Source organism: Talpa europaea (assembly GCF_964194135.1).
Source record: "Talpa europaea genome assembly, chromosome: 15".
Taxonomy (NCBI): domain Eukaryota; kingdom Metazoa; phylum Chordata; class Mammalia; order Eulipotyphla; family Talpidae; genus Talpa; species Talpa europaea.
In genome coordinates this window covers 55,045,090-55,060,726 of record NC_140083.1, presented here as the reverse complement: position 1 = coordinate 55,060,726, position 15,637 = coordinate 55,045,090, and the positions used below count along the sequence as shown (strand labels likewise).

Sequence of the window (15,637 nt, the reverse complement as noted above, 5' to 3'; positions counted from 1 at the left end):
ATCAATACAGTGGGTTGAAACCACAACAGTTTAAGAAGATGAGGTGTAAGATAAGATGTGATAGATCAGAGAGCCCGGAAAGTAATAAGGTAAGTATTGTTCTGTGGAGGTTGTTTTCATTTTATATAAACATATCTGTGTACTGAATTAGATTATGAATACATTTCTGTGTATTGCATTAAAAAATCTTTGAGAAACTTTGGAGAGATAATGATGTTAGTCCAGACAAGAGGTATTGCAGCCCAAATTAGTACTGTGGCCTTGGAGAATGAAAATAAGGGACAAATTTGACGTTTTAGAAACTTAATGTGCAGGCCTTGTTCATTAGTTGGGGTTGATGGAAGAAGGAGAGCTTAAGGGTTTTTTGTTTTGTAACAAAGATGCGAAAGTAATAGAGGACCTATGTTTAAGATTATGTTTCTGAGATTTTTGTCTTATGAGGAGTTATTTTACTTTCTATATCACATGGGCTATAAATAAATTTATATCAGTCTTGAAAATTGTGAGATATAGCAAACACACAGAGCAAGCAAGAGACATAAATTGTTTCAAAACGAATGCTGTATAGCCCCAACACTGGGAAAGAAAGGTGACCAGCAGTCCAGAGTAACTCTGTTTCCCTTCTTAGTCCTAACCTCTGCTTCCCTCTAGTGACAATCACAGTAGCAAGAGGTTAAGTGTCAGCACTATGAAGCTATCCTCTGCCACTGAAGCACAAGTTCGATCCCTGGCCAGGTTGCTGACCCACATGGCGCAGCAGACCTCTCTTGTCTCCCCACTGTTCCCCTGAGCAGTGTATTTCAGTCAGTCTGCCTGTTCTGCTCCCCACTCTGCCTCTGGTGAATCCACTCAGCCGCCCCCGCACCTCTGGCCTGTACCCCAGTTCTTGTATGCATAAATAAATAAAAATCTTTAAAAAATTACATAAACAAGAACAATTTTTTTTAAAATATTTATTTATGCATACAAGAACTGGGGTACAGGCAAAAGGTGTAGGGGGGAACGGTGAGAGGATTCACCAGAAACAGAGTGGGGAACAGAACAGGTAGACTGATTGAAATACACTGCTGAGGGGAGCAGCAGGTGAATCAGGAGAGGTCTGCTGCACCATGTGGGTAGCTCCCTGGCTGGGGATGGAACTCGTGCTGCAGTGGCTGCGGAGAGCTTAACCCCTTGCACCACCAGGGAGGCCCAAGAATGAATATTTTGAATCAGAATTTCTGTAAGTCAGTACTACTCTGAGAAAATAATATACCAGGTACACAAATTTTCTTTTACAAGGGACTGTAAGAATGTGAAATAATTGTTTCACTAAAAAGATGTATATCATATTATTAGACATTGAGTAGCAAGAAAAAAACCCATTTCCTCTCCATATTATATTTAAAAAACAACTTTTTTTCTTGCCTTCTACTTTACCCATACATATTTTACATAGTTGTAGTCATACCATATGTACAGTTTTGTATCTTTTTTTTTCCACATGGTCTTTCATAAATATCTTTCCATGTTTGCATTTGATAACTGCAAAATAATCATGTTAAAATTGACTTAATTATTTAAAAAATGAATTTTAAGGATTCTGAATTGTATAAAGAAGAAAATTAGTCTCTTTAAGTCAGTTGATTTTGTCTAAAAATATGAATATATGTCCTTAATAAAGCCATGAAAAGGTGCTCCATGAGATTTGTATTAGTTTTGTCCACCTTATGTTGAGGTGGAATTTTATGTATCTAGCACAGTATACATACCTACCACATTGAATTATTTGTAGGCTTCAATATGAGGTGTGAACCATCTGAGGGCAAAAAGCATTATTTATGTATCTTTAATCATTGTTCCCCATTGAGAGACCATCAGGAACATAACTGTAGGTGATGAGGTTGGGTTTGTTATTTTCTGATGTAAGGGAGAACTTACACCATGGGGAATGGTGGAGGTCTCAGTGAGTGGTTGTGAGAAAAGCTTTATGTGGAGTTTGGGTTTGTCTGCTGATTTGGGGGAAGGTTCAAGGAAATAAAATTTTCCTCTGGGTTGAGAGCTGCCAGGAAGTAAGGGGGGCTGCTAGTCTGTGCCTGTCAGTATCTTTATCTTACCTGCAGGGTAGAGGAATGAAGCAGGGTCAAAGCTGTCAGTGGAAAAGGAACAGCACTTACTAATGTTAGGCAGATTAGGGGCATTTGATCATTTTTGTGGCTTGGAAAAATGACAATTTTGTCTATAAGCAGACATGATTGCAGAGTGTTTTGTTTGTTTGTTTGGTTTTTTTTTTTGCCATCCCAGTGGTCACAGAGTGGCCTCATCTAGTGGTGGTCTGTGAAACTATGTTCAGCAGAATCTTAAGGCTTTGCTTCATGTGCTGTGTTAGCTCCTTGCTGTTATGCTCCTTATTTCTTTATCACGAATGTAGTTTTTTCACAAGTAAACTTGTTCATTGTGGAAAAAAGAAATGTAAAGCCATGTAAGCCAAAAGAAAAGTACAAAGTACTTAGAAACAAGAAAACAGATCTATTTATTTTTTTTTAAGTTTTTTTTAAAAAGATTTATTTATTTATACAAGATTGATTGATTGATTTATACAAGCACTGGGTACAGTCAGAAGCATGGGAGGGTGAAGAGAATTCACCAGAGCCAGAGTGGGGAGCAGAGCAGGCAGAAGGACTGAAGTACACTGCTGAGGGGAGCAGTGGGCGGCAGGAGAGGTCTGCGCGCCATGTGGGACCCTCCTCTAGTGGCCGGGGAGCAGCCGGGGATCGAACCGGCGCTGCAGAGGCTGCGGGCGGCTTCGCAACCCAGTGCTCAACCGCTGCGCCACGGGGGAGGCCCAAGAAAGCAGATTTAAATTACCTAATATTTTGTTGAATATGTTACCTTTATACAAAAAAATATTTTTATAGGTATGAAGTTATATTATTAGTAAATGATTTTTTTACACTAGGGGTTTATGATGATTATCAATTCATTGTGGTTAGTGTCACCGGGGTTGTGATCTTGTGTCATCCTTATAGATGTCTATGTAGCCTCAATAATAAGTGCTTAGTAATCTTACACATCTCTAACCCTTTTCTCTATATATATCTTCAGCTCTATGTTTCTGTATGTACATGTAAATGTACAATGTAGTATGCACAACTATGGAACTAAATTATTATAGGCAAGGATGAGAGAATGCATTTGTTATAAACTACATCAAGAACGCATGAATGGTATTTGATTTCTAGTGTAAGAATTACGTACCTACTATTTGTTATGAGGATGTAGAAAACAAAGATTACGAGTCTTGGCATTTGAGGAATGTAGAGTGTTACTAATTATAAGCATTTCAGGATGTTAGTTTCACAGTCTTTATCACAGTAATGGAAATGTTTGATCTCTGTATGTCTTAGGAAGAAGTTAGGGAATAGCGTGTGTATTGATACGGCATTGTAACAACAGCATGCTTTTCACCACATTAATAAAGTGACGATTGGCATTTAGTTTATTAAGTGGTGTTTTTTTGGTCAGTGCCTTCCTACATATAATCTTTTTAAAATCTAGGTGGAAAGCAGCCAACTATTTAGAAAAGCATACCTAAAAATCATAAATATTCAAAATAAATCTTTTGTTTGTACTTCCCTAATAATAATAAAGTTATTGTGTACCTGTGAGAATGACCTATTTCAAACAGATAAACAAATGTTGACTAGGATGTGGTAAAAAAGGGACACTTTCTGTATTGGTGGGAATGTAGATTAGTGCAGCCATTATGGAAACTAGTAATTAGATTTTTCAGCAAGAATTACCATATGATTTTATAAATCATAATTCAAAATTCAGCTATTCCACTTCTGGGTATTAGTCTAAGAATATGTAAACAGCAATTTCTTGTCTTTTGTTTTTATTTTTAAATGGAGCTTCCTTTTTTTTAAAAATTGAGGTAGTATTGGTCTACAACACAGCATGTGATATAGGAGAATAGGTTTATACTTCCTCAGTAAACAGCAATACGAAAATATACCGGCACTCCTATGTTCACTGCAACATTATTTACAATAGCCAGGCTATGGAAATAACCTTAATGCCCATTGCCAGAGTAGTGGGGATAAAGAGGATATTGTGTACACAGTGGAATAATACTACTCAGCTATAAAAAAAAGATGAGATCTTGCCTTTGTAACAACATGCATGGACTTTGAAGGGGTTATGATGAGTGAAGTAAGTCACTCGTTTCACTTATGTGGAAGATAAACAAAGGTAAGGGGGAAAAAATCCTCTAGATTCTGACAACAGAATGATACCAGAGGGAGACAGGGCTGGGAAGGAGGTCAATTATATGATGGTGGGTGGAAATTGGGATTTAGTGGTGATCACAATGCAGTCTATAGAGAAGTCAAGCAAAAAGCTTATACCTAAAACTTAAACAGTATTGTAAACTATTGATAAAGCAATAAAAAAACCAAACCAAAATAAGTCTTCATATTAGCTCATGCAATTTACCCATATTGGGTAAATAAAGACAACAGTCAAGTCTTGAGAGACATGTAAAAACTTATTAGATTAATTTAATATTCTCAGATTTTCATCTGAAGATCTAAAGGCTTTTCAGATGTCATTTATTGTTATAACAGTTCTACCGAAATAGAACAATTTACCCTCATTCTCAGGCATTAGGTCAATGTATACACATTTAAAATTTATCATTTATCCTCTTTTTTTTCCCAGTTGTCTTGGAAACAAGGTTCTTAGCTCTTGCTTTCACCTTTTTCTCATTTCTTTATTCATCTCTGAGCTTCCAAAAGCTCTGAAATATAATTGGATTAACAGAAAATTTACTTCTAGTGCCAATATAGTAGAAAGTGAGTTTTTGAATAGAAACTTACAGAACTAATGATGCTCATTATCTGCATGCTTTTTAAGTATACCATTTATGCTCAGATCTGAAAGATGACTGAAATACTTGATTTTTAAAGATCTTGTAAACTCCCAAAAGGCCTTTTCAGGAAATATACTCTAAATCTCTATATTTGTTTTCCTCTAAGGTTTTACTTCCTTTTTTGGCTGTAGTATTCTAGTTTAAATTTTATAACCCAATTTAATGCATATTATGTTATGTGACTTTTAGAATTAACATTTAAATTCAGGGTTTTTTAAATAACTTGGGCATTTATCATAATGTAAATTAGAGTAGATTATATTTGTATATTTAAACTATGTCATATATAATACTAGGAAGAGAAAGTCTCTACCTTCAGATACTTCATATATATAAGACATAGAAGAAATCATGTTTGTATATACACTTAGGAACATTTGCAATGATTGTAGTACAAGGCAATAGATACCAAGAAAAATATATTTAACTCTTGTCTTTAACAAGGAAGACATGTAATAGAGTAATAAATAGTACCCTTCCTTTTTGCTTAAATCAATAATTAAAAGTATAGACATGTGAGGCAACATTATATTGAAAAGTTTTTTCATCTAAAAATCTACATTATTTTAATTAGTATTTACTTACTATCTGGTTATTCTGTATCATAGAAGTATATAATTGTAACTGCTCTCCTCCCCACCCTCCAATTTTTTCTTTTTGGCAGCTTTTCACAGATGGAATCACAAATAAACTTATTGGCTGTTATGTTGGTAATGCAATGGAGGATGTAGTCCTGGTGCGAATTTATGGCAATAAAACTGAATTGTTAGTGGACCGAGATGAGGAAGTGAAGAGTTTCCGAGTGTTGCAGGCTCATGGCTGTGCACCTCAGCTCTACTGCACCTTCAACAATGGACTGTGCTATGAATTTATACAGGGAGAAGCATTGGATACAAAGCATGTCTGCAACCCTGCTATTTTCAAGTATGTATCTGTTTTTCTAAATAATTTTTCTTTTTTAAGTGCACTGAAGAAATATTTTTAGAATGGTCCTTTCTTTGAACATTTACTTGGTTAACTTAGAAATGTTTTTTAGTTAGTATTTTGTTTTGTGTTGGTTTTCTAAAGGAAAAAGAAATTCCTTTTTTTTTTTTTTTTTTTTTGGTAAAGATTTATTTATTCATGCATACAAGAACCGGGGTATAGGCCAGAGGTGCGGGAGAGTGAGAGGATTCACCAGAGACAGAGCAGGGAACAGAACAGTCAGACTGACTGAAATACACTGTTGAGGGGAGCAGCGGGCAAGACAGGAGAGGTCTGCCGCGCCATGTGGGACTCTCCCTGCCCATGCTGTAGAGGCTGCAGACAGCTTCACAGCGCTGCGCTCAACTGCCTATGCCACCAGGGGAGGCCCAGGAAAAGAAATTTCTATGTGATATTTTGATTTGTGACTCTTTGCAAAAGAATGGAGTTCAAGAGGTTTTGGATTATCCTTTTGCATGGGATTGGGGCTTCCCTTTATTTATTTATTTATTTATTTATTCATTCATTCATTCATTCATTTTTTTATTTATTTTAAAGATTTATTTATACAAGCACTGGGTACAGTCAGAAGCACGGGAGGGTGAGAGAATTCACCAGAGCCAGAGCGGGGAGCAGAACAGGCAGAAGGACCGAAGTACACTGCTGAGGGGAGCAGTGGGCAGCAGGAGAGGTCTGCGTGCCATGTGGGACCCTCCTCTGGTGGCCGAGGGGGTGGGGGGGTTAGGGAGGGTGGGGGGGATCGATCGAACTGGAGCTGCAGAGGCTGCGGGCAGCTTTGCAACCCAGCGTTCAACTGCTGTGCCACCGGAGAGGCCCCCCTTTAATTTTTTAAAGTAGTACCTGAATCAAAATGTTATACAGTTCTTATTTCCAAGTTTTGTTATTAGTTGCTTATATTTATAGTTCTTTCTTACTAAGGTTCTGTTAATTCTGTTATGCTTCCTTTTATTTAATTCAAGTGTATTACATTTTTTACAGGAAAAATACCTTGTTTATGCTTGATTAATTTTCGGTAATGCTATCTTTTAAAATTATCTTAAAAACTCTTGCAAATGGGTAGATTTGATTTGAAAACAGAAAGTTCATTCTTAGTTTAAACCAGAACTTCTCAAATACTTTGGTCTCAAGACCCCTTTACTCTTAAAGGCTGTTGAGGACCTTCTCATTTATGTGAGTATACAATATTTACTATGTTAGAAATTAAAACACATTTTTTAAGAAGAGAATATTTTTGCAAGCTGTCAGTGTAATGATATTATCACATATCTTCATGTGGCTTCTCAAAAACTTATATATTTGTGAGAGAATGATAATGAATGAGGTATGGAACAGGATATGAAACAATTTTTTAACCTTATAAACCACCTGAAAGTGTCTTGGGTCTCCAGGGTCCTTGATCATATTTTAAGAATTAGTTAACACGTGGTAAGGAGTGGAATGGACCAGTATCATAGAGATATATGGAAATCTTACATTCCAACTACCAGATAGATTCTTTCTTTTTTCTTTTTTTAAGTAAACTGCTTAGAATGTGTTGAAGGATCCTGTTTGTGTCTGCTCGTTGATGTCAAATTTTTTGTGGTGTTTAGCCTTGCATATATATATTTTTCTCTTTATTTATAAATCTTCAATATCATTCACAGAGGTTGAGAGAGAGGTCTATGCTAGGATTAAAAATAAATAAATGCATAATTTTAGGCCAAAGGGAAAGCTAGAGTTAGAATCAGATACAAAAATATATTCTATAAGGTATTAGAAAAGCATCATATACACTTCCTAATAGCTGTAGTGGGAGGAAAAGACTAGTTTTAGGAGTTGGTATCCATAAGGTTTAAGAAAAAAAATTGCTTAAAGCTAATGCCACTTTTACTGGTATAGCAGTCTTAACTGTCTTTCGTAAAGTCTATACTTAAAATATATTTCACATTCATAATTCTCAGTTGTCTTAATACTACAAAATTTCAGTTGAGCTGCTGGCAAAATTATCATTAAGTTTAATGTAGAATTTTTGGTTTAGGGAAAGCTCATAATTGATATTTTCAAGTAATTTCAAGTAGAAAGATCGCATAATTAAAGTTTTTTTCCAAGAACACTGAAGTTTTGTCAAAGCTTGCTTTGGTATTTGATACAGTCACAAACATGATAATGTTAAATCAGTTATAACAAGGAAAAAACAATACTATGGAGATAGTAAAAAGGTCAGTGATTGCCCAGGGTTAGGAGGAAGAGAGAAATGAATACATCAGAGCATTTTTAGGGAAATGAAAATGTCTGTATGATTTGAATGGTACATATGACATGATTTTGCTCAGACCCACAGAATGTACAACACTAATGTAAACTATGGACTTTGGGTGATAGTCATGTGTCAATGTGGGTTTCTCATAACAAACGTACTACTTTGGTAGGGGCATTCACTTCCTCTGTATGGGAAACCTCTGAACCTTCCCCTAAATTTGCTGTAAACCTAAAACTGCTCTTGATCTTTTGTCTTTTTTGGTACTTAATTAGATCTGCTTATTTAGAAGTGTCTTGAGTGTGTGTCTGTGGTACTAATGTAGGCCTATAACATAGAAAGTTAGAATGTATACTGTTAGAAATCAAATAGCAGTGCATTCAGTTCTATGACAATTGGCTTGTAATAAGTGATATATTGTGCTGACCCACAATTTGAAAAAAAGCAGAAGAATGGAGTTTGAGAAAGGAAACAGAAGATAACTGTAAGGAACTCTGTCATAGGATATGATTAGTAGGCCTTAAGAGTACTTGCTATTTACCTTATTTTGCTATTTAGTTAAGATTATGTTGTAATTCTCTTACAGCATATTTAAGTGCTTAGCAGTTTTTTGCTAATGACTAAAAACAGAAAATACGAAAAGAAAAGCCAATTGAGGAAAGGCACTTTTGAACTAATAAAAGCTGAATTATATATAACTTTAAGAAGGAATGTGGTTTTATTGTTTTCAATTTGTACAGTGAAAAATCAGGTATGCAACTGAACAAATGATGGTTATGGAGCCCTTGAGATTAAGGGTGTAAATTTAGGATGCTGTGCTTAGTTAGCTTTTCTTCTTTAAAAAAAAAGAATTTTTTATATTTATGGTGAAAAAAGATCTTTGATTTATTAATAAGTGCTTCCTACCAATTTGAGGTTAGTTTAGATGTCACATTTTGAGCCATTATTACTAAGTCATCCCTTTATTTATAAATCTTCATTATTGTTCACAGAGATCGAGAGAAATAGGTCTCTCAGTCTGGACCAATTAATTACAATTTCAGTAAATATTGATTAGAGATCACAGAACTCTCTTGCTTTGGCTTATTTAGACAAAGTTGTTTGCCTGTGTTATGGTTATGATAAAGAGTATTTACTTTTTTTTTTTTTTACGTTGAATATAAAAGACATTGGAATATCTGTTTTAGTCTAAGAGGAAAAATAATTAGTTCCTGCTGTACTACTAGTAAGTTATAGTCTGTGACAGACAGTAATCTTGGGGGGGAAAGTGAGATAAATAAAGTTACACAGGAGAACAGAAAAGGTTTTCAGAAAAAGTAAGTTTACTGTGTATATTAGGAAATTAGGCCGTGTTACACAGATCACCTTTGACCTGGACTTTAAAGGATGAGGCAGAGTATAGATGAGGCTGAGGGAATGGATAGGAAGACCACTTGCACCAAGTTACTTGCTAATTAAGTAAGTCAATTTAGGGGAAATTCATCAAGGTCTTTTTTTTTAAAGATTTGTTTTTTTTATTTATGCATACAAGAACTGGGGTGTATGGTGGGCGGGTGGTAAGAGGATTTACCAGAGACAGAGTGGGGAGCAGACTAGGAGGATCTACTGAAATCCACTGCTGAAGGGAGCATCCAGCTAGACAGGAGAGGTCTGTTGCGCCTTGTGGGTTAGCTCCTAGGCCCTCATGGTCTTTTTTTATTTGAACTATTTTTTGTAGTAATCATGTATTGCTCAGACCTTCAGAATAATTTTTTTAAAAGATTTATTTATTTATTTATGCAAGCACTGGGTACAGTCAGAAGCGCAGGAGGGTGAGAGAATTCGCCAGAGCCAGAGCTGGGGGAGCAGAGCAGGCAGACTGATGAAATACACTGCTGAGGGGAGCAGCAGGCGCAGCAGGAGAGGTCTGCACGCCATGTGGGACCCTTACCCGGTGGCTGGAGATTGAACTGGCGCTGCAGAGGCTGTTGGCAGCTTTGCAACCCAGCGCTCAACCACTGCGCCACCGGGGAGGCCCACCTTCAGAATAATTTTTAAAATTTTATTAGGAATTTTCTCATCAGGTGTTTCTCAAAAACCACCTCTTGCTCTGGGAATCCTGACAGCAACAGACATAAATGTGGAAATTGCAGTTTAATTGAACTATTGCACATTTATCAAAAAGCATAACCAGAAATCACCGACTTCCAATGTTGAGGGTATTACTGTGGTACTGGTATTTGTGGATTATAAGTAAAGTTGATAATGTTCTCTTTTGGAAATCAAAGGTAGTAAGTACATAGTCAAGAAAGAGATGATGCTGTGTTCTGTAATGACAACTCTTAGATACAACTAAGGTACATCAACACAGATAAGTATTATCTTGCAAAATGATAAAAGCATGTCTAAAGCATGCAAAATGGCTGATGCAGGGCTAAGAGGAAAAAAAGCAGCCTTACAGCTGAACTGTAGCTACAATCAGGCAATGATTTGCTTATGTGAAAACTCAAAGGGTGTAGTAAAAATGAACCTATTGGGATGGTAGGAGTCTCTGTTTTTCAGTTTCAGAAACTTCCTATTACAATGCTCTTAATTTATTAGAAGCTTTTAAGAGGGGGAGCAATTAGTATTAGTGGATATTTGAGGAAGTTCCCTGAAACCTTGAGATTTTCAAACATTTGTCTTAATATTAGTGCAGTAAAATCTTTCCTACTGAGATTTGGTAGAAGCACCATTCTATGGTAGTGAGAATCAGAAATCTTTAATTTTTTTATTATCTTATATATAAAAAACAATGATTTATTAAATAATGCTAATTTGCCTTAGTGAAGAGTTTTATAGTTTTTTTTGTATATGGAATTTACTATTAGAAAAACAATTGAAGTACTCTAATCTAGTCTTTTTTAAGAATTACATTTTTTTTTAAAGATTATTTATTGATGCATTCAAGAACTGGGGTATGGGCCAGAGATGCTGGAGGTGAGAGGTTTCACCAGAGACAGAGTGGGGTATGGAACAGGCATATTGACTGAAATACACTGCTGAGGGGAGAAGTGGGCAAGACCTCTACTGTCTGCTGTGCCAGACCTCTACTGTCTGCTGTGCCATGTGGGTAGCTCCCTGGACGGGGTTCGAACTTGTGCTGCAGTGGCTGCCGATAACTTCATAGGTTGTGTCTTAACCCCTTGCGCCACCAGGGATGCCCAAGAATTATATTTTTTAAATATTTATTTTATTTATGTATGCATACAAGAACTGGGGTGTAGGCCAGAGGTGTGGTGGGTGAGAGAATTCACCAGAGACAGAGTGAGGAGCAGAACAGGTGAATCTATTGAAATACCATGCTTAGAGGAGCAGTGGGTGAAAAGGGAGAGGTCTGCTGCACTCCGTGGGTAAGCTCCTTGGCTGGGGATCGAATTCATGCTGCACTGGCTGGCTATAGCTTATAGTGCTGAGACTTTAACCCCTGCGCCACCAGGGATGCCCAGGAATTACATTTTTATGACCATTTTATCTTATTAATTTAAAATGTTTTTTAAAATTTATTTATGCATATAAGAACTGGGGTGTAGGCCAGAGGTGCTGGTTGGTGAGATGATTCACCAGAGACAGGGTGGGGAGCAAAAAAGGTAGATCTACTGAAATACACTGCTGAGAGGAGCGGAGAGGTGCAGTGGGTGAGAAGGGAGAGGTCTGCTGTGCCATGTGGGTAGCTTCCTGGCCAACATCTAACTCCTGCCACATTGCTGGTCCCAAACATTGTATGATCAAAATAGGCCACCTTTCTTTCTACTCATGCTTTTGAATACTTGTTTGCTTTCTGAGTGTTTACTTGCAGAATAATTTTGAATCTTACATAAGGAAAAATGAAATATGTTATAAAATAAATGAATTTTATAATGCTTAATTTTTTTCTCATCATTTTGTTTCAAATAGGCTAATAGCACGTCAGCTTGCTAAAATTCATGCTATCCATGCACATAATGGCTGGATTCCCAAATCTAACCTATGGCTGAAGATGGGAAAATATTTCTCTCTTATTCCCACAGGATTTACAGATGAAGCCACCAATAAAAGGTAAAATTATTTGAACATTTGAAATTATGTTTTACATTGCTTTGTTAGATAATAGACTTCAAAGATAACTATTGGGTTTCTGGGTATGAAATCTCTTTGTACTTAATTAAAATAAGCATTAATTCACTCTCTACAGAAATAGCTTCCTCTCTTTCCCAGCCAGCAACAACAGCTAAAAGTAACCCAAAAAAACACAACCCTGCAAAAGTGGAGGTTGGGGGTCGAGTAGAGGTGAAGGGACAAGAAACAGATAAAAAACATTTTTTAAAAAGTAAATGTAAGATTACTATGAATAGATACATTTTTGCATAGTATGAGTTGGCAGCGGGGACCTTTAAAAATATTTCTTTTTATTTTAGACTATTTTTAAGCTTTACTTTGGTATAAATGTAGACCTAGAGTTTTACATTGGTGCAGTCTATTAATATTGGAGTAAAAGATTTTGGGTTGTCTGGTTCACTGTGACTAAGTCCAGTAAAGAGGTTGAAGACTCATTCATTGGGGTGTTAACTTTTAATACTGGCTCCTCAGGTTCACACTGACTAAGGTATTTAATAATTTTCTGTATAAAAACTTTGTAAATTACCATTTATTATTAATTTATATTGACATTTTTATGTACTGTGATTAGTACTAGTACACAATTGGAAATTTTATTTCGTTCTTTGTTTCTAAAGCTTACTTGAATATTTCAGGCTTTGTATTAACTTGAATATTTCAGGTTTTGTTTTCAGAAAGTCTTTAAGAACAGCATAGACAAACAGGGACCTATACATTTTTCTTATTTTTAAACAGTTTTTAATAAATATTTGGGGAAAAGCTGGACTGTTCTGTTTAGTTTGATTATTTCAAAGATTAGTTTGTTTTGGTCTGTGTATGTTTTTATTTCAGGTAATTTATCAGACCTTAAATTTGATAGGTATATTACACCCCTTAACTGAAATAGGCAAATTTTTGGAAGTGTGTCTAGTCTGCTAGATATTCAGGAAATGACAAATCTTATTTTAGCTGTTTATTGAAAGATTTTGGGAAAACCACTTAAAAATAATGACATAGGTAGCAGTAGAGAATGCACGCATTTCTTGACTTTTTAGGGTAACGTGAAGTTATGGTTAAGGGCAGAGGATTCTGAAGGTAGAATGCCTGAGATCAAATTTAGTTCTGCTTTGTAACCTTGGGCAATAACTTGTTTCCTCATTTGTAAAACTGAAATAATTAAGAATAGTATATTTACCTTTTAGGGTTTTTGTGAGGATTGAGTTTGTATATACAAAGTGCTTAGAGCAGTGCTTAGATGTAGAATGAGTGCTAAATAAATGTCAGCTGCTATATTAAAATGATAATTATTACTCAAAGAATGTTATTTAGTTACATTTCCTAGATTATCCAAGGTATACTTTAAATTCTTGAGATTAGTGATACTTTGGAAAAGCTGGAGATTTACTATAATAACAGGGCAAAAGCACTCTACCCAATAGAAGATATTCAACTAGAACATTAGAAACAAGTATTTTTCTTACTTTCTATCATTCCTATTTGTTTTTTAAGGATTTTTATTTATTTATGCATAAAAGAACTGGGTTACAGGCCAGAGGTGCAGGGGTGAGAGAATTTACCAGAGAATGGGGAGCAGGACAGGCATATCCCCTGAAATACACTGCTAAGAAGAGCAGTGGGCTAGAAGGAGTTTCTGCTACCCCCTGTGGGTTAGCTCCTGGCCAGGGGGTGGCTGGCAATACCTTGATAGTACTGAAACTTGACCCCTTCCTCACCAGGGAGGCCCACATTCCTATTTGTTTTATAAGAAGATTGTAATTGCCATGTTCATAATCCTTGACTCATACTATTTCCATTCAACTCTACCTTTTTAATAGATTCTTGAACAGTTAACACCATTTTGAAAAGAACTAGTAAGGAGTACTTTTGGAAGCTCAGTTTAGAAAAGAATGCAGTGGTTAGGAAAATACAGGTAGCAACCACCTGAATAGAAACAATTTATTAAATTTAGTAGTACAGTATCTTTATTATATTGTAAAGTTGAAAAACAAAGTTTAATTTGAGAGACCACAGAGAAAAATGAGAACCTGGGTTAATGTTTTTAAGAAGAGAAAGTGACAACAGCAATTTTTGAGCCTGATGCTACTGAAGAAATTAGCAGCCTATTTTTAGTTGAGTTGATTTTAATCAAATTAATACAAATATAACATAAATACAGAAAAGTGTAGAATGAAAAGCTGTGATCTCTAGTCCTGCTTCGTAGTACCTCCCACCCTTTGCAGCCTCACCACTTCCAGGCAGATTGTATAATGGATAATACTAATGTTATATGATATGTCTGTCATGATTATGTGATCATGTAATAATGAATTACCAGTAGTAGAAATATCTTTTGACTTTGAAAGTGAATTTCACTGAGAGATTAGCTGATTTATACAGCATTCACCTTTTCCTTTCCAAGCTTGAAATAGATCTACTGAAATACACTGCTGAGGGGGATAGCGAGGGAGACAGGAAAGGTCTGCTGTGTCATGTGGGTTTAGCTCCCTGGCCAGGTATTGAACTCATGCTGCAGTGACTGGTGATAACTTGATAGCACTGAGACTTAACCCCTGTGCCATCAGGGACGCCCAATATTTCAGTTCTTTTATGTATTGTTGCAATTTTAAAATGTACTTAAACACTCTTTTTGTTAAACTCTGTGTTGGTTTTTCTACATATAAAGGGGAGATGAGTAGAAAATGATAGAAAATACCAAACACATTTGGAATAGTGCTTGGTAAATGTTTATATTATTACCTCTTCGAATTTACAGTGATAGATTTTTTTCTTTTTCACCCTACATTTTATCTGTTGCTCAGTTTCCTTTTAACTGTGTTCAAGCTCATGGTTAAGGTTATTCACTCTTTTTGGAATAATTGGCCTGTTGTTTTAGTTAATGAGTATGTGCAATTAAGCTTAACAAACTTATTAAAAATAGATTTTAATCTTTAGTCAAACTAAGAAAAATGTCATTAATACAACAAGCTATAACTCTTCTTTTAAAACTAAAAGGTTTCTAAGTGATATCCCAAGCTCTCAGATTCTTCAGGAAGAGATGACTTGGATGAAGGAGAGTCTTTCCAACCTGGGCTCACCTGTTGTGCTTTGCCATAATGACCTATTGTGTAAGAATATAATCTACAATGAGAAACAAGGTAGGTATTTGACTTTACCAGTAAGTAAAGTTGATTTCTGTTCTTAATGGTCCTTTGATCTTTGTATCAATAAGTTTAATTCAAATGGAAGATTAAAAACATGCATGAAGTCTCCTAAGGTTTTCTTTTGGGTTATAAAGTGATGGTAACTGTGCTAAATGAGGAATATATTCTTTATATAAAATGATTTTTAGTTTGGTTTCTTAGGATAATTTGTTGTTCCTGGTCGAGTTTTAAATGAAAACTAATAAAGTG

General features: G+C 35.7%; 1 protein-coding gene across 1 annotated transcript in view; it reads left to right on the top strand.

Moving 5' to 3' along the window:
- The window catches only part of ETNK1 (ethanolamine kinase 1), a gene marked incomplete at both ends in the record, with an annotated part of 39,858 nt that overhangs the window by 6,681 nt on the left and 17,540 nt on the right, over positions 1–15,637 (top strand). Inside the window, 3 exons of the mRNA XM_084255817.1 lie at positions 5,577–5,836; positions 12,048–12,188; positions 15,240–15,382. Of these exons, the coding sequence (XP_084111943.1) occupies positions 5,577–5,836; positions 12,048–12,188; positions 15,240–15,382 (544 nt within the window). The remainder of the gene's footprint in view (positions 1–5,576; positions 5,837–12,047; positions 12,189–15,239; positions 15,383–15,637) is intronic.